Source organism: Balaenoptera borealis, assembly GCF_965194805.1.
Source record: "Balaenoptera borealis genome assembly, chromosome: 16".
Classification (NCBI taxonomy): domain Eukaryota; kingdom Metazoa; phylum Chordata; class Mammalia; order Artiodactyla; family Balaenopteridae; genus Balaenoptera; species Balaenoptera borealis.
In genome coordinates, this window is record NC_138872.1 from 22,944,479 (window position 1) to 22,969,402 (window position 24,924).

Genomic DNA, 24,924 nt, shown 5'->3' on the forward strand with positions numbered 1-24,924 from the left:
CCATCAGCCCCCCTGCTCAGCCATGAGTGTTGGGACCCAGACAGGGTTTGTGGCAGAGCCAGGACTCGGGCCCAGGCCCACATGGGGAGATCCAGGCCACCGCTGGTGTGGCCCTGGGTGTGTCAGGAGTGGCTGAGCAGCCTGCTCTATGTAGCATGTCCCCTGCCGGGATTCCCACCATCCAACATCTCCAAGCCCACGTTCTGCATAGATGGAGAAACTGAAGTTCAGAGAGGGTAAACAATTTCCGAGAGCCACACAGCATCTCTCTGTGCCAGGCCAGAACCAGTCTACAAGAAACGGGGACATCAGAGCTAGAAGGACCCTGTCATCTGTTACATCAGACTAAACCAAGTGGGGTCTTCTGAGGCCCGGGAAGCAGGAGGGCTTACCCTGGCCCTTGCCCCTGTGAAATGCCATGCCATCCTGTTTGTGGTGAGTCTTTTGTGGCTCATCTCCTCCCTTTACCGTGTGCTCCATGAGGTCAGGAACTCACCATTGACAAGTCCACCACTGTGTCCCTCAGGGTCCCACCTGGTGCCTGTGGACTGGGTGAGTGGACAGTCAGTGGGGGCAGGGGAGCAGGTGCCTTGCCAGGACGGGGGTGGAAATGCCCCTGAAGAAGTGTTTGCAGAGAACCTGCTGAGTGGCCCTGCTCCTTACCTGGCTCCGTGGGGGGCACCCAGAGGAAGGATCCGAGGATAGAGGGGGCACTTACACACCTAGACACACCTAGATGGGGATGAAGCCGTGCCTCACCGGGAGAGGGCATACCCCGGGAGTGTATTCACCGCTGCGGGGCAGGTGGCACAGAAACAGAGTGGACCTGGGCCAGCTGTGTGTCAAGGGCAGGAGGAGGTGAAGCAACAGGTTTGGGGGAGGAGGAAGAGGAGGGAAAGAGAGAAATGGAAAAGAAAGGAGGAAAGGGGGAGAAGGAGGAGGAAAAGGAAAGGAAGGGGAATAGAGGGAGGAAGAAGAGGCTGCAGACCGGTAAACACCAGCCTTGCCCCCCACGCCCGCCAGGGGGTGCTACCCTGAGAGTGAGCGCCTGCCCGCCGGGCAGCCAAAGGACTTCAAGTGGCTCTGCCCAGCAGCGGCTCGGTGGCGACAGGGAGTAGCAGCGAGGAGCGGGGGCGGGGAAGACGTGACAGACACAAGGGAAAATCAACAACACAGAAGCACAGTTCTGGAAGGAAAGAAACGACACCCACCAGAGCCGGGGCTCCGGGGTTATCCGGAGTTGTTCCTGTGGGGGACGTGTGGGGATCAGGGCAACCGTGTCCAGCTCGGACCAGCCCCCACGGGAGCCAAAACCTATTCCCAAAGTATCCGCTGGTCTGACTCCTGAGAACGGGTCGCCTCCATTTTAGCCCTGCAGAACCTGAGACCGGGGTCAGGGGAGGAGGGAGTATGCCTGGGATCACAAGCCGGTCCCGGCGTGCAGAGCCGGGCATGCACCCAGGGCCCGACGCTCCCCACGACTGTGAGAGGGAAGCCAAGCCAGAAGATGCGGAGCACGCCCTGGAGGCGCGAGGTCTGGCTTCCATCCCGGCTCTGCCGCTAACCGTGGGCTGATCGCCTGTCTTCCCTAGGCTTCAGTTTACCCATCTGTACATTGGGATAATCGGTCTTGCTCTGCGAGGTTCAGGGGGGCGGAGTTCGCGCACGCTCTGCACAGCCTCGAGGGGCGAGGTGCTCGGCGTGTATATGGATGCTGGCTCCCGCGATCTGAGGTCCACCCGGCCTCTACCTAGGAGTCCCCCCTCTCGCCGCTCGCGCGACCCCTGCGTGGACGAGGGGAGCAGGGTCGCCTCCGCCGGGTGCGTTCCCCAGGCCAGCAGGGGAGGGGGCGGCGGCGGAGCGGAGGGGAAGGGAGCCCGGGCCACGGCAGCCCCGGCCCGCCTGACCCTCGAGGGGGTCGCTGTTGCTTCGCAGATCCCTCCCTCGCTCGCTGCCTGTGTCCCTCCCTGCCGCTCCCGCCGCGTCCGCCTTTTGTTCGCGGAGCCGCGCGCCCCCGAGCCGAGGCGGCGGGGCGGGGAGCTGGCGGGGCTGCGCGGGGGGCGGGCCGCGCCGGGCGGAGCCGGGGCCCGGGCCGCAGCCGGACTCGGAGCCCGAGAGAGCGATCGGCGTGCAGGCAGCCGGGGCCCGGGCGGGCTCCGGGGGCGCGGCGAGGCCGAAGGGGCGGGCGCCGGGCGGAGCCGGAGCCGGAGCCGGGGCGCCTGGAGGCGATCGGGCCGCTCTCTCCGAGCCCAGGGCAGCGGAGAGACCGTGCGGCGGGGGTCGGGGCCAGAGCGCAGCCGGGGGGCTGAGGTGGGCCGAGAGGAGCCGCGGCCCCAGCGGCCGGAGGGGCGCCAGGAGCCTCCCACGGGGCGCGGAGGCCGGGCGGGCCCGGGCCATGCGCGCCGCTCGCTGAGGCCGAGGGAGGCCGCGATGGAGGTGCCGGCGGGGGAGTCCCCGGCTCGGGGCTGCGGCCCCCCGCCCGCTCCCGCTCCGGAGAGGAAGAAGAGCCACCGCGCGCCGTCGCCGGCCCGGCCCAAGGACGTGGCCGGCTGGTCGCTGGCCAAGGGCCGCCGCGGCCCAGGCCCGGGCGCAGCCGCCGCCTGCAGCGCCGCGTCCTCGGCGCGGCCCGACAAGAAGGGGCGTGCGGTGGCGTCCGGGGCGCGGGGCTCAGGGACCCGGGTGGCCGGTGTCCGCACCGGGGTCCGCGCCAAGGGCCGTCCGCGTCCGGGGACCGGGCCGCGACCGCCGCCACCGCCGCCCAGCCTCACCGACAGCAGCTCGGAGGTGTCGGACTGCGCGTCGGAGGAGGCGCGCCTGCTGGGCCTGGAGCTGGCGCTGAGCAGCGACGCCGAGTCAGCGGCCGGGGGCCCGGGGGGCGCCCGCACCGGGCAGCCGTCCCAGCCCGCGCCGTCCGCACAACAGCCTCCGCGGCCCCCCGCCTCCCCCGAGGAGCCGTCGGTGGCCGCGTCGTCGGTGGGGAGCAGCCGCCTGCCACTCAGTGCCTCGCTCGCCTTCTCCGACCTCACCGAGGAGATGCTGGACTGCGGGCCCGGCGGCTTCGTGCGAGAGCTGGAGGAGCTGCGCTCAGAAAACGACTATCTCAAGGTGAGGGCGCTGGTGCGGGAAAGGGAGGCCGCGGGGAGGCGCGAGTGTCAGCCCCACCGGCCTGAGGCACCAGCCGGCCCGCTGTCCCACCGCACGAGCTGGGAAAGGGGCCTAAACCCTCAGGGGCTCCGTCACATCCCGCTTCCCATTGTATCTGGGACACCTTCTCCTGAGGAAGGAACCTGGAAGAGGAGACTGCCCAAAGGACCCTGATTTGGGAAGGGGGTCTTGAGAAAAGTACTTTGGAGGATGCCTAGATGCGGTACTTGGGATGGGGGTGGGTACTTAGTGAGGGGCTGGACCTCTGATTCAGCTGCTCAGAGCCTCCACCCCCAAGCCAGAGGCCAGGCCTTTGGCGGCTCTCCTTTCTGGGACAGGCACTGGTGTGCCGTGCTGCCAGGGAGACCTGTGGCCATCCCCTGCCAAGGAGAGGCCAGAACACCATCCTGAGTCTTTAGCCAGGGCTTTCCTGGCTCAGGCCTGTCCCTGCCTGCCTTTCAGGGCGGGTCCGGTTTGAAAGCATTGACATCTGGGAACATCCCCTTGGCTAGAGTCCGACTTCCGCCCTAACGGTCCCACAGCCTGGGAGGATGATGTCGTGGGAGAACCGGTTCAGAGGCAGCTTCCTAAATCCCAGGGTATTATCTTCTGCCCAGTTTGGGACAGGCCCTGTACACACAGCAGCTGCATTGGTGCCCCACGGCAGTGCCCATCTCCTTCCCATGTTCCCAGTGAGAGGAGGGAAACTGACATCTGAAAGGGGCCTTTCCTTTGGCTGGGGGTGCTGGGGACCTGAGAGCTTCCCCGGGAGAGCAGGCTTGGCCTTCACGCTTTCGGTGGACATAAGCACCTGCTGGGTGCAGGCCAGGCTCTGTCTGCCCGCTGCCTGGCACCGAGGCAGCTTTAGGGACAGCCCAGCCCTGTGTGTCGATATTGGCCTGGGAAGCTTCATGGGTTCTGCCGCCACTGGCTGGGCATGGTTTGGAAGAGGCTGAAATGTACCTACTTTTATTAGTTGATGTCCTGGCACAATACTCAGAGCACCCTTGGCCAAGAGCCACCGAGTTCACGGCACTCGGCTAGTTTATGTCTGCCCAGCAACACTTAGCTTTGCACTGTAGCTCTTCTGGCCAAAAGGGTTTCTCTCTCATTAGAGTTTGTAAGGTCTTACTTAACTGTGTCTCCCCCTCCCTATTTTCCCCAGCATCTGCTCTCCAGTGTACGTTTAGTAACTGTTGTAGAATAGAAGGACAGGGTCTGTCTGAATCAGAATAATCTACCCCTTTAGCCTCTAACCTTTCCTCAGGCCAGGGCTTAGTTTTCTCATCTGTTAATTGGGAGGGTAAGCCTTCCTAAAGACCCCATTCGCTGTTGACAATCAGGGGTTCAGTCAGCTCCTATAGTATTCAAAAGCCAGTGGTGAGGAGAAGACAAGTGGAGGGTGGGTAAGAGGAGGGAGACAAGCCAGAAGGAGGCCTGGCCCTGCCCAGTTGGTGCTCTGAGCTGCTTCCAGCACTCCTTGCCTGAGCTGCTTTAAACTCGGACCCTGAGCTCCTCACTCCTGCCTCCTGGCCCCAACTGCTCCCCCTGGCAAGGGAAGATGGGCCATAGAGCTTTGCTTTAGGGTCTCACACACCCACCCCTGTGGGCTCCTGTTCATTCCAGGAAGTCAACAGGCAGAGCTCTGGAGTCCCTGTGAGCCACCCATGACTGTTAAGATGGAAAATAGTTCCAGAAGGTTGGGGATTGAGCCTAAGGTCTCACAGGAGCCAGGGCCAGGCTGGGGACCTCCCACTGCCTGGGTCAGGGTGCAGCCTCAATTTCCCCCATTCATGCAGTGTTTCTGGCTTCACGTGCAGGCCTTAGGCCACTGTTAGATCTGGGGTCTGTGCCTTCCTGGCTGTGTGATCTTGGGCCAGTTACTTAATGTCTCTGGACCTCAGTTTCCTCGTTGTATAAAGGGACATCACACATCTTCCAGCCTTAAGGGTTAAATGAGTTATGTGTGCAAACACCACTAGAGCGCCTGGCATGTAGCGAGCCTCAGATGAGGGTAATTTCCATCACTGCTATTCTCAAGTGGTATGTGACACATTTCCGTGGGCACTTATCATGTTCTCTTGTGGACTCCATGGGGGCAGAATAGATCCTCCTCCTCACCTGAAGCAGTCCCAGCCCCTCATTCATTCATTCACCAACTACTTATTTAAGGCCTACTGTGTACCAGACACTAGCGCAGATCTGAGGATACAGCCATGGGAGAGGATGAAGTGTCTGTTTTCATGGAGCTGTTCATCTAGTGGGGGAGACTGAGATTAAACAATAGTCATACACTACGTCACAGTACAGATCGTGATAAGGGTGGGGAGGGACACAGTGTGCCGAGAGCACATGAAGCTGGGGCTAGGGGTGCTAAGGGAGGCCAGGGGCTGAAGGATGAGATGGAGCCAGCTGAATAAGAAGCTGGAGTAAGACCATTCCAGGCCAAGGGAAGTAGGAAAAAGCTCGTGGATTTCGAGGATCAGTGCCAAGGCTGGAGAGAGGAAGGAGATTGGATGGAGAGGTGAGCAGGACCAGATTGTGCGGTTACCACTGTGTATACATGGGTCAGTCCCTGAACTTCTCTCCAGCTGCCAGCCTCTCAGAGGCAAGATGAAAATCTAGAGGCCATGGATGTGGGCCATAGATGCAGAGGCTATTACAGGAGGTGTTGTTTTGTTCATTCTACAGATGGGTAAACTGTGGCCACAGCGGGGAGGGGACTTGTTCCAGGTCCCAGAGCCAGTTGTCCAGGCAGCCAGGCTTGGAGTAAGAGTACCTTGTACTCTTGACGTGTTTCCTGCCCCTCTGGGCCACTTTGCTTCTAAGATGCAGGATCTGAGTTACCAGGAGAAGGACTTCAGATCCCCAGTGTGTTCCCAGCAGGCCTCGTGCTGCCTTGGGTTGAGTCCCACTGAGTCCAGTGGGGCCCTGCTTGAGCTCACCTCCCAGCTGGTGGGCGGCACTGGGAACCATCAACCGGGGAAGACCTTGCGGGTGACGGCAGATCTCCTGTGGCATGAGGCTTACTCTGGGGCCCGAGTGGAAAAAGTGGAAATGGGGCAGCTCTCTCTCAGTGAGACGATAGAAGGAGCTGCTACAGAGAAGGGAGTGAGCTTGCTGTCCATTGAGTTATTCAGAGTTATTCAACCTTGCATGTTGGATAAAGACATGGGGTTTGTGGAAAGCAGCTGGTAAACGACACAAAATGTGGTGGTTGTGATTACTTGAGGAGGATATTTATGTGGAGGCTGTAGTTGAGTTGCCTGACCTCAGCCAAGGAAGTCTGCAGGTTATTAACTTTTAAGGTTCCAGGATTCTAAGAGACAGCTTTGGCTGCAGGGCAGACACATGGACTGTTTGACCTTCAAAACCCTGGTGGTCTGAAGTCTTCCATCTCCCCATCACCACTAACTGTTGCCCATGCATCTTTTGAGGACATGCTGGGAACCCACCTGGTGTGGATGGAAGAATCTGAGCGTTGGAGCCCAAAGACCTGGTCTAGAGACCTGACTCTGCCATTTACTGTGTGGCCATGAGCAAGTCACTTGGCCTCTCTGAGCTCTTTTTTTTTTTTTTTTTTCCATCTATAAAATGAAGATGATGGAACCTGCCTGGGCAACTTCATAGGATTGTTTTCAGGAATCAGGGAGGTGTGAATAGATAAGACATTTTGCAAGCAGTGAAATCCCTCATCTTTTAGGGAATTGTTATTATTGTTAGCCAATGAGCAGATAGGATGTCAAAGCCTTCATTCTTGAGGGAGCTGGGAGAAGCCAGGAGGGGGGATCCCCCTAGCTTTAGGATGTTGATAAATCAGGAACTGCTCCGAGGAGGACAGGAAGGAGTGATCACATTCCATGCTGTGTGGGCTTCATGAAGCGAGGTCTCCCCACCTCCTTGGAGGTTCTACATGTGAGTGTTTGAAGTGTAGCCAATCTAGATGTCAGCCAGAAGGGCCCAGAGGAAGCATCTAATTCCCCTCCAGTTCCCATTATACAGTTGGGTAAATGGAGGCTCCTGGTCACACAGCCAGGATTCCAAACCTGGTTGGTCTAACTCTGGGTCCTGTTCTTTCTACAGTCCGACTGGAGCATAAGCTTGTGGTTGCTAACAGCGTGTCTAGTCTGGGACATAGGTTGTTGAGAGGAATTCTGTTGTGTGCAGGGCTCCAGGCTAAGACTTGTTGGGACCAAGTAGAGAATGACATCTGCTGGGGCCGAGAACCTGGAGCCTGCAGGCGGTGTGTGGGGGACATGTGCCTGCGTGTGTGTACATGAATATGTACCCTGCACCAGTAGAAAGTGTGATTGGGACCAGGGATCTGAGGTCTTGGAGGAAGTGGTGGGGGTTTGGATCAAGACTTAAGGGTTAGATAATGGTTGGGTTGGAATCCAGAGTGCTGGAATGTTAGAGCTGGCCAGGAGACCCCCAGACCACTGATCTCCGGCCTTCTGTGGTTCTTGCTCACAAATGCTATCAACTATTAGATCATTTCCAGTGTGCCAGGCTCTGGGCTAAGTAAGTCCTTTACTCCTCACAGCAATCCTGTGTGGAGGGTTCTGATATCAGACCCATTTGACAGATGAGGAAACCGAGAGGTTATGTAATGTGCCCAAGATTGCACAGCTGATATACTTGGGAACCTCACTAGACAACCCCAAGGAGCTCCCTTCCCCAGTCTCTCTTCCACCCTCTCCCATGCAGGAGGCAGCTTTTGCCTCCAAGTTTCCCAGAGCAGGGGTCTTGTCTGGTTTTGCCAGTTATAAGCTGTGTGACTCTGGGTGAGATTCTCAGTCTTTCAGAGTCTGTTTTTCCTTCTGAAAAATGGGCGATAAGCATGCCTGCCCCAGGGTCATGGGGACCCTTTTCTGAGTGATGATATAGATCTAGTGCACAGTAAATGTTAGTGCCTGTCCTCGTTGTCACCATTCCCATACCTGCTTCTCCAGACATTCATTCATTCATTCATTCATTCATTCAACACATATTTTCCAAGTGCCTCCTAGGTACCAGGCCCTGTGCCAGGTGTCTGGGGCAGTAACCCACAAGTTGTGAAGCTCTCAGTTCCTGGGAGCTGTAGGGGGAGGACTCCAGTATATCTGTCACTGTGGGGGGGAGAGGAGTGGTCACCATGGTCAGCAAAGCTCCTGGCTAGTCCCTGCCATGAGTCCCAGCCCTCCCTGTGGCAGCTGAGAGGTGGCCTGAAAGAAGCTGCTCTGAGAACTGGGTCTTTAAGGATCCTCAGCTGGTCGCCTGTCATGGGGGTAGGGGGGCAGCTCCAGCGAGATGGAGAATGAGCTGCAGAAGGTGAGACGGCTGCTGCTGAGGCCTTAGGGGGACCACGAAGCTACCAGGGCTCCCAGCATTCCTTACAGAGGGGTTTGGCCTGTGTCCCTGGGCACACTCTTTCTTGCACACACAAACACATGTACACATATTCACAGCGTGTGCTCAGAGATCCGCGACCACTCACACATGTCTCACATACACATCCAGGGACATGCTTGTGCTGTCTGTTTGCAGAAGCACACCTCCAGACTTATTAGGGAGGAGACCGGCTCAGAGAAGTACACAAACCCATGCAAGATACACCACCTCCTGTCTCATCACACCCGCAGTTATCAAACAGACACAACAGAGACTCACACCATCTAGGAGACTGCTGGCTCAGAAACACACACTTACACACCCCCAGACACACTTGGCCATGTCCCAGAGATGGACACACCCTGGAGACACCATCAGACATATCAGAAGCACACGTGTGTATGCGGGCGCACACACAAACCCACCCAGAGTCATTACACACAGGTGCTCGCATCCGTGGAGATCCACAGATACGCCCCTGCCAAGTGGGCTCAGACACAGCTCATCACCCAGCCACCCACGCTGCCTCTTCCACAAAGAGAGCAAGCAGCAGAGGTCCTTGCACGCCCGGGGCTCATAGACACACACCCAAGAGACACACGTGAGCAAGACATGTAGCTATGTACATAGAAGCAGGACACGAGCACAGAGCACTCAGATGTCAGACCTGTAGCATTTGCTAACAGGAGCCAAAGACCCACAGACCAGGTTACCCAGACACACACACACACACAAACTGGCTGTGACATTTCAGCTACACAGAAACACAGGAAATCCTGGCCCGTGTCTCCCTGGAGCTCATGTGTACAAACTACTGTTTTCAGCTCCTCCACGAGGCTTCCTTCCACTAGGCTGCTGGGAACAGTGAGGAGTGTGGCAGGGGCTTGATTTTGCAGTCTTCTGGATCTGGGGGTCCTAGGAGCCTGGCTGGGGCTGAGTGGTATGTAGGCAGATAAGGGGCTGGCAGGTCACCAAGGTGGAGAAGATGCACCAAAGGCCCTCAGGCCCCGGACACCCAGCACTTGGGCCTGGGCCCAATGAGCTGAGTGAAATGGAGCAATTGTCAGGCCTGCCAGCGCCCAGGGGCAACTCCCTTCTAATTTCCTCGGAATTTCCTGCTTGCCCTCATCTCCCGCCTCCTCCCTCCTCCCCCTTTGCTGGGGACTGTGGAGGACCATGCCATTGCCATCCCTAAAGGGTGCCTGATTCTGCCTGGGAAAAGGAGGCCAGGATAGAGAAGGTTGGAGGACATGTGAGCACTCAGAGGAGGGACCTGGAAGACTTCCTGGAGGAGGAGGCATTAGAGTTGAGGAGTTAGCCTTGAATGACTGCCTCTGTGTCCAGCTGCTGGGACCGTGCCTGGCACATCGTAGGGACTCAATAAATATTTGTTGCATGGTTGAATGAAAGGCAGTGATCAGGGTCTGCAGGTGGGCTGCAGGCCGGCTGCAGGCTTAAAACAGAAGAGCTGGAGGGAGTTGTGGGAGGGGGCAGTGGTGAGGGAGAGGCTGGGAAGGGGAGTTGGGCCTGCTGGGGAAGGGCACTGAATGCCGAACTGAGCTGAGGCATTGTGAACACCTTGCTGGGAGGGGGCCGTGTTGACCTATAGCAGAGCTAGGAGCTGCCTCCTTTCCATGTCTGTAGCACCGGACACAAGGCCCCAGGGCCTCTCGGGAGGGAGGTGGACAAATTCCACCTTTGGGATCAGGTCTGGGACCAAACCTTGCTTTGTCACCGCCTCCCTGTACATGAACCCCATGTGCAAGGCCCCCTCATCAAGCCTCAGTCTTCCTATCTGTAAAATGGGAACTTAATCCCTTTCTTGCAGAGCACTTGGGAGGATTAGTATTCAAGTATATGGCACATCCAGCACTGTCCTGGGCACAGCGGAAGGGAGGGAGCCCCATGTCCTGTGTAGCCTCTGGGGCAGAGAGAGTTCCGCAGGGGAGGGGCTTGGCTAAGTTCTAAGCAGAGGCCTGACCAGCAGCCAAGCTTATTACTAAGGTCATTGCCCCGGGTGCCCCATAGGCGTGACCTCATCTGCAGTCACATTCTCTTCCTTCTGGTGCCAGAAGGAACTTGGAGCTGGGGTGAGGAAAGAGCTAGAGACTCTAGGGTGTTCTGGGCCAGGCTGGCCCTGGCATTCACTGGAGACCCACAGGTCAGCAGATGGCACTGGCCTCCCTGAGGAATGGCAGGGAGTCAGAGAAGGTGGGAGCAGCAGGCCAGCCTTTCCCTTCTCTGGGGTCCAAGGTGGTGAAGAGCACTGTGGTCTAGAGCCGAGCCCACCTGGGCTTGAATCCTGGTTCTGCCTTTTCCTCTATGAGCTTTGCCTTTATAAGCCTCAGTCTCTTCATCTGTAAAATGGGGATGCTGATCCTCCTTTGCTGATGGAGGGTTGCCTTTGGGGTCCCACATTCTAAGACTGGGGTGAATAATCTCCCATTGCCTGCACCGCAAAGAGAAGCTCGGGCTCCAATAGAAAAACTGTTTTGGGTCCTGTGGCTAGGCTGGACCAGTTAAACATCTTTCGCCTGGTTTTGCCCCAGATCCACATGGGATCTTCTGGGTCAGTTGCATCAGCCTCTCCCCTCCACACCCATCCTGGGCCCTGCCCAAGTGCCTGGGTGGCCTGTGTGGTCCTGCCTTTCTCAGCCTCACCTCACCCCTGCTTCACCCAAGTTCTGAGTGCTCCATGCACCCCAAGCCTCTATCCCTGAATTCTTCCCACTGCGGGGGCCTTTGTACTGTAGTTCCCTCCCGCCTCCCTTGGTTTCCTCCTCCACCTTCATGTGTTCAGCTCCAGGCCAGGCTCCTGTGTTAGACACGTAGGGGCTTCCTATAGGCTCCTTTGGGGCATTTACCTCTACAGTAATTAGATTATTAATGGGATAATTACAGGTTTCACTCCAGCCCCTCCCCCTGTGTGCTCTGCATGAGGGCAGGGATCTTACCAGGGTGGGACTTAACCCCTTCCTTTCACACAAGTGTAAGTAAACTGAGGCTCAGAGAGGTTAAAGGGCTTGCCAAAGGTCACACAGCCTACAAGTGGCAAGAGACAGAAGGACTGGGGTCTCGTGATGCTCTTTGCTCAGAGATTTGGCTGTAGCCCAGAAGCCCTTTGGGGGATGTTTTAAACACATCCAGATCCAAAAGCTGCCTTCCTTCCTGTCAACAGAGAAAGGACAGGAGGGACACTGTCAGGTGTCCCCGCTGTGAGTGCCCCCCAGAGGCATCAGGGACTGTGGAGGTCTCCCTGCTCTGGCGCGTGAGGCCTGGAATGGGGCAGTGACAAGCCAGGCCTGGCCTTGGTGGGCAGTGGTCTCTGGGCATCTCCTCCCTGCCCACCCCCTCCATGCACGCACACACACACACAGCTCCCCACCAGAGAGAGTGTCTGTGGTCTCATGCGCAGAGCTGTGCCACATCTGGGAGGCTCACTCCTGATTGCCTTTGGAGCCTTCATCTTCCTGAGCCTCTGTTTGCTTATCTGTAAAATGGGCATAAAGTAATAGCACTTTCCTCAAAGGGACTGTCATTGAGATAACAGACATTCATTCAGAGCTCAGCCCGGTGTCTGGCACATGGTAAATCCTTGTAAATGTTAGCTATTATGATTCTCACTATTGTCCCATTATAGAGACTGTCTAGTCTAGTTTACTAGAGCTCAAATTGGAGTCAAATCCTGGCTGTGCCATTGAACTGTGACTTTGAGTTGACCTTTCTGACCTCAGTTCCTCACCAGTCAGTGGGGTGGCTGGGGATACAGTGAGATAGTATGTGCTACCTGGCACGTGCCTGGCACGGGGGGAGTGCTCAGCGAGCTCAGTGCCTGTTACTGTTTATTGCTGTCTGAGAGGTAAGTTCAGGACCTGTCTTCCCTCATGACCCTGTGGGTCACTGGGACCAGGCAGCCTCCATGCCAGTGGGAGGGGGCATTGTGTAGCATGGCTGTGCCTGTCTGGGATCCTGCCCCTCCTCTTCCAGGACCTTTGACCCTGACTCCCCTAAAACTAGAGCCGAGCCTCCAGGCAAGGAGGCTAAGCTGGGAGGCGGGAGCCCAGAGTCCCTCCCTGCTTGACTCTGTTCAGTCTGGGGGACTATGGGGTTGTCCCCAGTCCCTCTCTAGGCTCAGTGTCCCTGCTTATGAAGGGATGGAGTCTCTGGGTTCCCCTCCGCCTGCTGCTACTCCCACAGTCTTGGCTTTTGAGCTGGGAGGGAAGTGGAGCTCTGCAGAGCCTTCTGCCCTCCTTGGGGTCCAAGTGTGAAGATCTCATCTGGAGCCTTGACAGACCCTGGAGGACAGGCAGAAGGGCCAGCAGATGGCTGCGCTGGCCTCTCGGGGGGCTGGCATGCCGCCCTTGTGGCCACTGCTGGCCCAAACTGCAGGTCAGCCCTTCCGGGCTAGGGTGAGTGGCCCGGGCCAGAGCCAGGGTGGCAGATGGGCAGGCAGCCTGGGCTTTGGCCTGAGGGAGGGACCGTGGGGGGCAGGGTGGTGTGGGAGAAGGCGGGCCAGGCAGAGGCTCCCGCAGAGTGAAGGTTCTGGGTCCCTTAGCTCAGCAGTCATTCTTCCTGGGTCTGTTGCCCATTGGTGGGTTGGGTCCCTAGAACCTGGGCAGGAGGTGATAAATTTGGGTAAGGTTTGAAATTGGGCAGGGACACAGTTGGGCTGGGACCTGTGATACGCTCCTTGAAAGAAACACAGGGTTGAGATGGACACAATGGGCTTAGAAGGGTCTGGAAGGCTTCTCTGAGGAGGTGACATTTAATTGGAGGCTTCAAGTAGGACGGGGAGCCGGTAGTGGGAGATGCAGGGGAGGGGAATCCAGGCAGAGGCTTAGAGGTAGGACAGGCAAGATGTCTTCTGGATGCTGGGAGAAGACCCGAGTGGCTAGAGTGTAGCCAACAAGAGGAGGAATGGGGAGAGATGAAGATGGACAGGTAGGCGGGATCAGGCTTCTGTTTTGCTTTCAGGTCCGGTGGTTTACATACCATGAAATGAGTTTTGACAAATGCACACAGCTCTGTTAACCACCACCACAATCAAGACAGAACCATCGACCCCCAAAATTCCCCCGTGTCCCTTTGTAGTCAGTTCCTCCTTCCTCCCCCAGCCCCTTGCAACCACTGATCTGTTTTCTGTCCCTATAGTCTTGCCTGTTCCAGAGTGCCATGGAAATGGCTTAATACAGTACGTAGCCAACGGAGTCTGACTTCCTTCACTTAGTATAATGCATTTGGGCTCCAACCACGTGGTTGTGGGTATTGGCATTTCCTTCCTTTTTATTGCTGAGTAGTATTCCATTATATGGATGTACCACTGTTTAGCCATTCACCAGTTGAGGGACATTTAGGTTGTTTCCAGATTTTGGCGATCATTGGAGGGTCTTAAACAGGAGAGTAGCAGTTTACAAAAAATCACTCCATGTACTAAGTGAAGAACAGATTAGTGGGGAGCAGACTGACCATCATGGGGACTAAATCCAGTGATTTGGTGATGAATCTGGCCCACCATAGTTACTCACTAATTGTTCATACAAAACGGCTGTGCTCTGAGGTAGCCAGGGAGGCTTCTTGGTGGAGGTGGCATTTGAGGTGGAGCAGTGAGGAGGTGGGAGACAGATGCAGAATGGAAGGAGGCCCAGGCAGTGCAGAGTCCCTGTCAGAGCTGGGTGGGCTGAGACCCCGGCTCCCTGCTCCCGACCCAACCTTAGTATCCCAGGGTTTCTAGAATGTGTTGTGCAGGGCCCAGATCAGAGTTCCCTGGGGACGCTGGGTGAACAGGCCCCTCCCAGGGTCCACCCTAGCCCTGTGGGGGCTGATTCTCTTGGGTGGGAGTTGGCCAGGGGACCTCTGCGCTGGAACAGTCTCTTCCTTGGTGGCTGGTAAGAGGCTGCCTCCTCGCGCCTTCAGGAGCCTCCTGTCTCCCTGGTTCCTTCCCTGTCCCCTGTGGGCCAGCTGGGAGCTGTTGCTGAGGCTCACCCACCCATTGCTGCTTGCTGTGTTTCTGCAGAGGGGCTTCGTGTTTGGTCACTTTCACCTCCAGCCCCATGGGTCGGGAGACCTTCTCACCATCTACTTTTCCAGACCAGTTCCATCAGACCCAGGCATCTGGAGTCACTGCGAGTGTTCCAGTAGCCCCACATCTCACCCCCGCTTCTGTCCTCATTGTGCAGAGATTAATCATCTTACATTCCTGTAGGTTTTCTGCAGAAAGCATTCTTTCCTGGAACATTTTATTTTGCTTTGGCCGCACCGAACGGCCTGCAGGAACTTAGTTCCCCGACCTGGGATCGAACCTGGGTCCACAGCAGTGGAAGCACCGAGTCCTAACCACTGGACCGCCAGGGAATTCCCTGGAACATTTTATTTATTAATTAATTTATTTAAATTTTATTTTTATTTATTTATTTTGGCTGCGTTAGGTCTTTGTTGCCACATGCGGGCTTTCCTCTAGCTGTGGTGAGCGGGGGCTACTCTTTGTTGCGGTGCGCGGGCTTCTCATTGCGGGGGCTTCTCTTGTTGCGGAGCATGGGCTCCAGGTGTGTGGGCTTCAGTAGTTGTGGCTCTGGGGCTCAGTAGTTGTGGCTCACGGGCTCTAGAGCGCAGGCTCAGTGGTTGTGGCGCACGGGCTTAGTTGCCCCGTGGCATGTGGGATCTTCCCAGACCAGGGATCGAACCCGTGTCCCCTGCATTGGCAGGCGGATTCTTAACCACTGCGCCACCAGGGAAGTCCCTCCTGGAACTTTTTTTTTTTTTTTTTTAATAAATTTATTTATTTATTTTATTTATGTATTTTTGGCTGTGTTGGGTCCCCGTTGCTGCGCACGGGCTTTCTCTAGTTGTGGCTCGCGGGCTCTACAGCACCGGCTCAGCAGCTGTGACGCACGGGCTCAGCTGCTCCGCGGCATGTGGGATCTTCCCGGACCAGGGCTCAAACCCGTGTCCCTTGCATTGGCAGGTGGACTCCCAACCACTGTGCCATCAGGGAAGTCCCCCTCCTGGAACATTTTAAATGTGGCGTGAAAGCGGAGCTCTGCTTCTCCAGCTTTATGCCCTGATGGTGGAGAGCGAGAGTCTGGGGTGGCGACCCAGACCCCACAGATGAGGCGGCTCCAGGGGGAACACAGACTCCATCTTATTTTGTGCCATGTGCTGAGAGTAATTCTCAGAATAATGTTTTTAAATGTTTAAAACAAAATATAAAGGAAAGCAAGCATATTGAAATATAGTTATCAAAGTATATTTTTAAAATTATGATATAGTAATATGTGTGTTTATTAACTCATAAGATCTGGAAACAGGTCTGTTAACTACTGTAATTTCAAAGTACTGATGAGTGTATACAATATTTTGACATTTCTGCAACAACTGTTATGGGATATGAAAATATCTGTGGTTTCTTTTGGTGCCAAAGCTGTAAGTACTGCTGATACAACTGTGGCTTGTCCAGAATAGAAGGAAATGTTAATTTTTAGTTAGCATTAGTGAAAGTAAAGACATGATTTTTTTTTTCCCCTTCCCATCCAAGTTCATGGACTCCCTGCGTTCTGGTGCAGATGAAAGAGCCTGAAGTCTGCAGCCCGAGTCCCGCTTGGACGTGTCTCTGTGTGACCCTGGACACAGCCCACCTCCCCTGTGCTCCTCGGCCGCTCTTTGCCTCTAGAACAGAGGTGGTGATTCCTGTCCTGCCTGTCCGTGGGGCTTCTGTGAGGACCCGTGAGATGATTCACATGGAATGTCTTTGTAAACTGTGAAGCCCCGTGCTGCCATGCGATGCCACGCTATTATTAGCGGTAGTGTGAGCTCATGTTTGGCCCTCCGGCCCAGTGTGGACCAAAAGACTCTTCCTGGCCAATTCCCTCAGGATTCCTGGGAGCCAATCCGTTTCGGGGAGCGGGTCTGCCCCTGAGAGGCTGATTCCTGCAGGCTGACCTCATGGGTCATTAGGGCATGTGAGGGAGGATGGACAGAGGTGTACTTGTGGGCAGGGAGTGGGTGGGTGAGCTGAGGTTCGAGAGACCCTGCCCATTCTCCTGAGGTGGCATGGGGGTCCGAGGCCAGCCCTGGAGCAGCCTAGGCTCTCCCTGACCCTTTGTAGCTGACCTGGGGCTGGGATCAGGAGGGCCTGCCCTCTCTGGGCTGTGAGAGAGGCTGGGCAGGGCAGAAGCCATACTCCTTTCATTCATTCATCTACCCACCCATAGACAGTGATGGGTGCCTGCTCCGTCCCATGTCCTGTCCAGGGCTGTGCTGGGGACCAGACACGAGTCAGACCCAGCACCTGCCCTCCCCGCCAGCTCTTGGGAAGATAGACTTGAAGACGAGCAAATGCAACCTAAAGTTGTTAGCACAAGAAGAATGGAGTTCAGAGTGTAGGGTTTGAATCAGATTGGGGGAGGAGGGAATACTCTGGAAGGATGAGAAAGTTAGCAGTTAGCCTGGCAAAGGCTCTCAAGCAGAGGGAATAGCCCAAGCAACCCTGGGAGTAGAACACACAGTTAAGATGCACTGGCCCAGGGTTACAGGGCTTGTTTGGATTCCAACTCCACCGCTCCTTTGCTTGAGCAGCTCTGGGAAACTTCTGAGCCTCAGTTTCCTCATCTGCAAAGTGGGAACATTTTCCCTACCTACTTCACAGAGCTGGTAAGGGTCAAACTATTGTGCATGTACTGTGCTTGGACTGGGCCTGGTAATTAGTGAGCTTCCCGATAAGTGGTGGCTATTTCCTGGTTGTGGTGTACCTGGACATGGAGGGCAGAGGCAAGACAGAAGTGGGGAGGAGACCTGGGGTGGGTGGGGGGGCGGTTTGAGAATCGGGGGCCCCTGGGCTCTGAGGTGGGCACTGCTGGGCAGTGTGGCCTCTTCCTGTCTGCAGTGGGGGATGAAGTCTGGGTTTCCCCACCGACGTTGGGGGGTCTCCAACAACCTTGTTGTATAGCCACTGGGCTGGCTTAGTTCAGTGGTGTTGGCCCCCTCTCTCCGCATTTCCCCGCGGCTGGGGTGAGAGGCTCAGTGGACACTGAAATGTCTTTTTTTTTTTTTTTTTTTTAAGGAGGAAACTTTTTTTTTTAATTAATTTATTTTTTTTTTAATTTTTGGCTGCGTTTGGTCTTTGTTGCTGAGCATGGGCTTTTCTCTAGTTGCGGTGAGCGAGGGCTACTCTGTTGCCATGCGTGGGCTTCTCATTGCGGTGGCTTCTCTTGTTGTGGAGCACAGGCTCTAGGCGCACGGGCTTCAGTAGTTGTGGCACACGGGCTCAGTAGCTGTGGCTCGCAGGCTCTAGAGCGCAGGCTTAGTAGCTGTGGCGCAGGGGCTTAGCTGCTCTGCGGCATGTGGGATCTTCCCGGACCAGGGCTCGAACCCATGTTCCCTGCATTGACAGGCAGATTCTTAGCCATTGCGCCACCAGGGAAGCCGCACTGAGCTGTCTTTGAAGGGAAGCCTGAGCTCCCCACCCCCCACCCGCCGGCGATTCCCTACCAGCTCCCTCGGTTGGATCAGACAGTCCCTGGATGAAGTCCCGGGAGACTGGGAGGCTCGGTGAGGTCCAAGAACCTCTGGAGGGAAGCAGAGTCCTACCCTCGACCCCCTCCCCATGTCCTAGCAGCCCCTTTCCCAGCCCCCACCTCAGACCCCGAAAGCTCAGCTTCTGCCGCACACATCCCAGCAGACCCAGCCGTGTGGGCCACAATTCAGCCTTTGTGGACTCACCCTCTCACGTGGATGGTGCCAGGAGGGGCTGACCACATTCTGCCTGCAGCTGGGACAAGCCCCCGGGGGGCCTGGGCCCCCCTTGGCCACCACGGAGAGATGGAGCTGGCATGAATGCAACATCCTGCATTTTCAGAAATGGACTGTGGTGAAGGGCAGGCCTGGAGAGACAGCTGCTCATGTGAGAAAGGTCATTCATTCATTCACTTCTTCAATAGATGCTTATTGAGACCCTGCTCTGTGCCAGGCTCTGGGCTGAGGACTTGTGTGCTGAGACACGTGACTCTTGTGCATTTAAGGAAAGAGACTGGAAGGAAAGGACTTCCCTGGTGGCACAGTGGTTAAGAATCCACCTGCCAATGCAAGGGACACGGGTTCGAGCCCTGGTCCGGGAAGATCCCACACGCCGTGGAACAACTAAGCCCGTGCGCCACAACTACTGAGACTGAGCTCTAGAGCCTGTGAGCCACAACTACCGAAGCCTGTGTGCTTAGAGCCCGTGCTCCGAAACAGGAGAAGCCACTGCAATGTGAAGCCCGTGCACTGCAACGAAGAGTAGCCCCCGCTCGCCGCAACTAGAGAAAGCCCGTGCATAGCAACGAAGACCCAATGCAGCCAAAAAAGGCCTGCCCTTCACCATTAAAAAAAAAAAAAAAAAAAAGACTGGAAGGAAACACCCTGCATTAGAGTCACTCGGGGCCCCCATTTCCAGGGTTTCTGATTCAGTAGTTCTCAGTTAGGGCATGAGGATTTCTGACAAGTTCCCCCCGCAGTGTTGCTAATGCTGCTGGTCCAGGGACCACACTTTGAGAACCACTGTGATTCAAGACCAGGTGGAGGAATGATGAGTGGTTTATGTTTTCTGTTTTCAAAACTGTCTTTATGATCGTCATTTACTTTTTTTAATAATTTTTTTTATGATTAACATTTTAAAAAATTTATTTATTTATTTTTGGCTGCGTCGGGTCTTCGTTGCTGCATGCAGGCTTTCTCTGATTGCAGCGAGCGGGGGCTGCTCTTCGTTGCAGTGCACGGGCTTCACATTGCAGTGGCTTCTCTTGTTGCGGAGCACGGGCTCCAGGCGCGCAGGCTTCAGTAGTTGTGGCTCGCAGGCTCTAGAGAGCAGGCTCAGTAGCTGTGGCACACGGGCATAGTTGTTCCGTGGCATGTGGGATCTTCCCGGACCAGGGCTTGAACCCGTGTCCCCTGCATTGGCAGGCGGATTCTTAACCACTGCACCACCAGGGAAGTCCCATTATTTACTTTTATAAACAGAAAAATCAGTTTTTTAAAAAAAATATTTATTTATTTGGCTGCATCGGGTCTTAGTTGCGGCACGCGGGATCCTCGTTGCGGCACGTGGGCTTCCCTCTAGTTGTGGCACTCGAGCTCTAGAGTTCGCGGCCTCAGTAGTTGCGGTGTGCGGGCTCTCTAATTGTGGCACGTGGTCTTAATTGCCCCGTGGCATGTGAGATCTTAGTTCCCCAACCAGGGATCGAACCCCCATCCCCTGCATTGGAAGGCGGCTTCTTAACCACTGGACCACCAGGAAGTCCCGAAAAAATCAGTTGTTTAAAAGTTAGAAAAGTAAGTGGTCCCCAAAAATGACTCCAGTGCCCTGGGTGTGGTCCTGTGTTGTGGGATGTCACCTCCCATGATTTAAATGTCATACATCTTTTAATGTAGCCCAGCATCATTAGCTTGTGCATCCCCTGCACTTCCCTTTGGCTCACCCTGCACTTTCGGGGTGCTCCCTGTCAACATGTTCTGTAAATAGTATGGTGAGGATTTGAACACAGGCCCATCTGGAGGCTGGTTTAGCTTGGATTTAGCCAACTGGCCCACACTTCCTGAGTGCTGTTTCCTTTATGCTTCCTTAATCTTGCCAGCTGAAATGAGTGTGGACCCCTCACTTCCTCATTTCTTTAACTGGTGTGATCATTGACTGTCCCACTTCCTCCTTCTCCACTTTTAGTTCTGTCTGCTTGGCATGGGGGGTAGGTTGAGTCTGTGTATATACTGGGGTAGAGGTGGGGGTCCTGATGAAGTGACCATTCCTCTGCAGCTTGATGCAGGCAGAATCATTCACTTTGTGGGGTGCTGCTGAACCCACTCCCCCAAGCAGGAGCGAGGCTGTGGCGCCAGGTGGGAATGGGACAGTATCTGTTGGGGTTGAGAGAAGCAGATACCCTGTCATCCCCTCTGTCTTCCTTTCCTGTGTTCAGAACCATTTGAGAAACAGTCCCAGGAGTAGCTGGGTACAGATGGATATAAAAACCTCCATGAACTTTCATACTAAGAACCAGCCTGAAGGTGCCACTTCCTAACCCTGAATTAAACCAACCCATCCAGTCTCAGGGGTGCTGGGAACCCCAGGCCATTCCCCCGTAGGGAACCACCCATTTTCTTTGGGGAAAGGGAGGCTCAGAGGGCTGGTGAACCCAGCTCTCCAGATTGTGGTCCCTCTGCAGGGCCTGCACAGTGGTTTGTTTGTTTGTTTGCTTCTTGGACCCACCCCGCTTTCCCATCAGCACCATTTCTAGGTGCTTTCTGTGACTCCTGTGGGATGCCTTGTGCATCCCCTGAACTTCCCCTGCAGGTCATTCATCTCCTGTGACTCGGTTTCTCTTTTTAGTGTACAATCTTATTTAATCCGTTCAATCACACTAAGGGCAGATATTATTATTTCCATTTGTGACTCAGCTTTCACATCTGCTGTTAGACATAGTAATCATCCATTTCTTCTCCTGGGTCTCCCCGCTCATCCCCCTACACTTTGTGTCTAATGATTGTTTCACGTTGGTATGTCTTTTTGTGATTGTTTACCTAACGAGACATGCCTCCATGCACTCAGTATTTGTTGGGAGCCTGCAGGATGCTGGGCCCTGTGCTGGGTGTGGGGCATACAGTGGGGAGTGAGGTAGACGTGGGGAAGCCCCCCAGGCACTCACGGTCTCTCTGGGAGACAAACTCTTAAATGAAGAATTGCTGATATACCCATGATGACAAAGGGGAAGTGAAGGACATCTGGGAGTTGATGACAGAGGTGGTCAGGAGCTGCCCTGAGGAAGTGAGGTCATCCCCCTCAACCCCCTCCACCTAAAACCCAGACTCAGATTCTTTACTCAACCCTTCAAGGCCCTGGATGGCTGACCCCTGTCAGTTTCCCCAGCCTCACCTTACCCCTGTAGCTACCCTGGCTGCCTTGCTGTATCTTGACACACTGAGCTCTTCCCTGCCTCTGGGCCTTTGCACACACTGCTCCCTGCCTCTCTCTCTGCATGGCTGTTCCTTCTTGCCTCAGCTCAAACGTCCCTTTAGAGGCGGCCTCCCCGACCTTGTCCTCTAACATAGCACCTTCCCCCATTACTCTTTCATATTACCCAGGTGTTTTGGTTCTGGTTTTTTGGTTTTTTGTCTTCACAGCTCTTAATAGTATCTGAGGGGTTTTTTTATCTTTCAGTTTACTGTGTGTCTTGCCAATGAGACATGGGGCTCCATGCAGACAATACAGAAAGGGCCACGTTTGTCTTGGTCACCACTCTCCTTCCCCACCCCCTGTGCCTGCACAGAGCCTGGTACACAGTTGGTGCTCATAAATGCTTGTTGAATGAGCCTCTTCTGCTTCCCCAGTGTATTACTTTCCTATTGCTGCTATAAGTTACTGCAAATTTGACTTAAAACAATCCCAGATTATTATCTTATAATTCTGGAGGTCAGAAGTCTGAAAGCCAAGGTGTTGTCAGGGCTCCATCCCAGTAAAGGCTCTGGGGAGAATCCATTCCCTTTCCTGCTTCTAGAGGCTGCCTGTATTCCCTGGTTCATGGCCCTTTCTCCATCTTCAACATACATCACCCCAACCTCTGCCACATCGCCTTCTCCCACTCTGAGCCCCTTGCCTCCCTCTTATACGGATGCTTGTAATTACACTGGGCCCACCCAGATAATCCAGCAAAATTTCCCAATCTCAAGATCCTTAACTTAATCACATTTGCAAAATCCCTTTGCCATGTAAGGTAACATATTCACAGATTCTGGGAATTAGGACGTGGGCATCTTGGGGGGCCATTACGCAGTCTGCCACACCCAGACCCCCCGAGGTGTGCCTAGGACAGCATCGAGTGTGCCCTGCACTCAAGTACCCTGGCCACTGCCATAGGGCCCAGCGACCTGACCTCTCCTTCCCTGTGCAGGACGAGATTGAGGAGCTGCGGGCAGAGATGCTGGAGATGCGGGACGTCTATATGGAGGAGGACGTGTATCAGCTGCAGGAGCTGCGGCAGCAGCTGGACCAGGCCAGCAAGACCTGTCGCATCCTGCAGTACCGGCTGCGCAAGGCTGAGCGCCGCAGCCTCCGCGCTGCCCAGACTGGCCAGGTGGACGGCGAGCTCATCCGTGGCCTGGAGCAGGACGTCAAGGTAAGCCCAGGGCCCTCCCAACCCTCACAGGTGCCCTTGCTGGGGGGGTAGGACCATGAGCCTGAGTGCCCAGGTCAGCTCACTCCTCATGTGTCCTTGGGCAAGTTCCATCATCTGTTTGGGCCTCAACATCCTCATCTGTAAAATGGGGATCCCTAGGAACTGATAGGCCATCTACCACGGTTGTCCCAAAGTGGTATCATAAGATGATACCTATGAACAGCAGCTGCTGTGTGAGTATGAGCCACACACCTGGTGCTGGGCTCCAAATTATCAGTGCATAGTTCCATGGAGGTTTCTTCCTTGCGCTGATGGAGAGTAGTGAAGGTCTGGAGTTGAATAAGGCTGATTTAAATCTTGGCTTCAATATGCCCTAATTTTATGATTTTGAGCAAGTCACCTAAGTTTCAGTTTCCTCATCTGTAAAACACGTGTAACGGCAGCCCCTGCCTCACAGGGTTCTATGAGGATCAAATGAGATCAGGTAGGTAAGAGGTCACTGTAGGCCCTCGAAAAGGTTAGCTAATAATTATTATTATTATTCTCATTTTTCGGATAAGGAAAGTGAGTCTCAGAGAAAGGAAGTACCTGTCCAAGGCCATGTGACCCTCCGTGTAGCTGGCAGGGCTCAGACTCATCAGCCTCCCATACTTGCTGCCTGACCTTGCTGCTCTTGGCCTCAGAGAGCAGGAAAGGGATGGCCTGGAGGCTGGCAGATGGGGCTTCCAGAAGAGAAGTCTGCCCTGCCTGTCTGTATGAGCCCTGGTCTGGGGGCTGAGAACTCCAGGGGACCTGGCCCAGCACCCTGCTCTCAGAACTCAGCCCAGTGTTATCCAGGGATGTAGGAGCTGGGGGTAGGGGCCTCTGGCACAGCCTGGGCGCCTGTGGAGTCTTCCTGCAGGGGTGACCTCTGAGGTGAGGCCTGAGGTGGAAGAAGGGATGTTGAAGGAAGAGGGCCCCTGTAAGGGGAGGTGAAGAGTGAGCAACAGACCCACACCGGCCTTTGCGTCTCCCATTGTCTTGCATGTGCCGTGGGCACAGTGGGATTGTAGGTCTGCTGTGCAAGTGAGGAAACAGCTCAGAAAGGTTATATCTCCAAGGCCAAAGTGCACCTGTACCTGAGAAGGCAGCTCTTGGGATAAATTGTTATACAAATATTCAAATTCCAGGTACCAGATTGAGAGGGTGTGGGGTGAGGGAGAGCCCTGGAAGCTTAGAGGAATCTGAGTTTGGGTCCAGGTAGCTGGGGCTTTGGGGCGAAGACACCGAAAAGACAGCCTTAGATGAGGAAGGGGTGGAGGAAGGCTGGAGCTGGGAGCAGACTGGCTGGCTTGCCTCTGTGGGAGGAGCTGAGAGCAGCTGGTGTGTGTGTGTAGAATGGGGAGGGGGGGAGGCCCTCTGGAGTCTGGGCGGAGGGGAGCGGCCCCTTCTGTTGGGATTTGAACTAGCCAATCAGCAAGTGGCTTGGCCCCTTCCCTCCCTCCTCTCCCTACGCCTGCAGCTGGAGCGCTGAGCTCATCCTCACGGGCCAGGGCTGGACAGCTTTGGCCGCCTCTCTGTGTCCCAGGTGCTGGGGATGTTCTGGGGCATTTTTTGGAGGGTTTCAGAATGCTGACTTCCCTGGCATCGCCTGGGAGGGCTTGAGAGACCCAAGTGTGGAGGGAACTGGATGCTGCTTGGGCGGGTATCCCCGGGGGCCCTCTGACTTGCTCTGCCAGCAAGAGTAGACTGGCGTGAGGCCACCTCTTGGAGTCTCAGTTTCCCCTTCTGTTAAAAGGAGGGCTTAGAGCAGCTGAATCTTCAGGGCTTTTGCAGCCCCAGTGGTTTAAGCAAGCAGGTAGATTATTGGTGAGGGTGCCATGAAAGAAACCTCAGGCCTTGGCCCTCCCTCTCCCTCACCCCCACCCCCAGGCTCTCTCACTCTCTGCTGGTTCTCACAGCTGGCAGGACCCACAGAAGCTCAGCAGGAACATTGTTCAGCATGAGGAGGGCAGGGGTGGAGGGGGCGGAGACCTGCTCTACCACTTGCTTGCTGTGTGGCTTTGGGAAAGCTCCTTGACAGCCCTGAGCCTCAGTTTTCCCATGTGGAAAATGGAGATGCAACAAGTCTCTACCTATAGAGACATTTGTGAGGATGAAATGAAATAGCTCAAGTAAAGAGCGTGCTGAGCATAAAGTCTGGCTCGGGGTGCTCCCTCAGCAAGTGAGCAAATGTTGCCTGGGGTGTTACTGTTCAGGAGAAGAACTTAAAAGGCACTAGTGGGACAAATGGCTGGAC

At 55.4% G+C, this 24,924-nt stretch overlaps 1 protein-coding gene across 5 annotated transcripts in view; it reads left to right on the forward strand.

The window, feature by feature from the left end:
- Positions 1–1,650: 1,650 nt before the first annotated feature.
- MTCL2 (microtubule crosslinking factor 2) overlaps positions 1,651–24,924 on the forward strand; it is a 73,001-nt gene continuing 49,727 nt past the window's right edge. For 3 of the 5 annotated variants that reach the window (XR_014236020.1, XM_082361875.1, XM_082361876.1), the window contains exons 1-2: positions 1,654–3,105; positions 22,422–22,646. Coding sequence is in view for 4 of the 5 variants with exons in the window: in XM_082361875.1 (XP_082218001.1) it covers positions 1,708–3,105; positions 22,422–22,646 (1,623 nt within the window). In the remaining variant the exon portion in view is untranslated. Of the gene's footprint in view, positions 3,106–22,421; positions 22,647–24,924 lie in introns of all 5 variants that reach the window. The other 2 variants (XM_082361877.1, XM_082361878.1) reach the window with 2 other exon arrangements.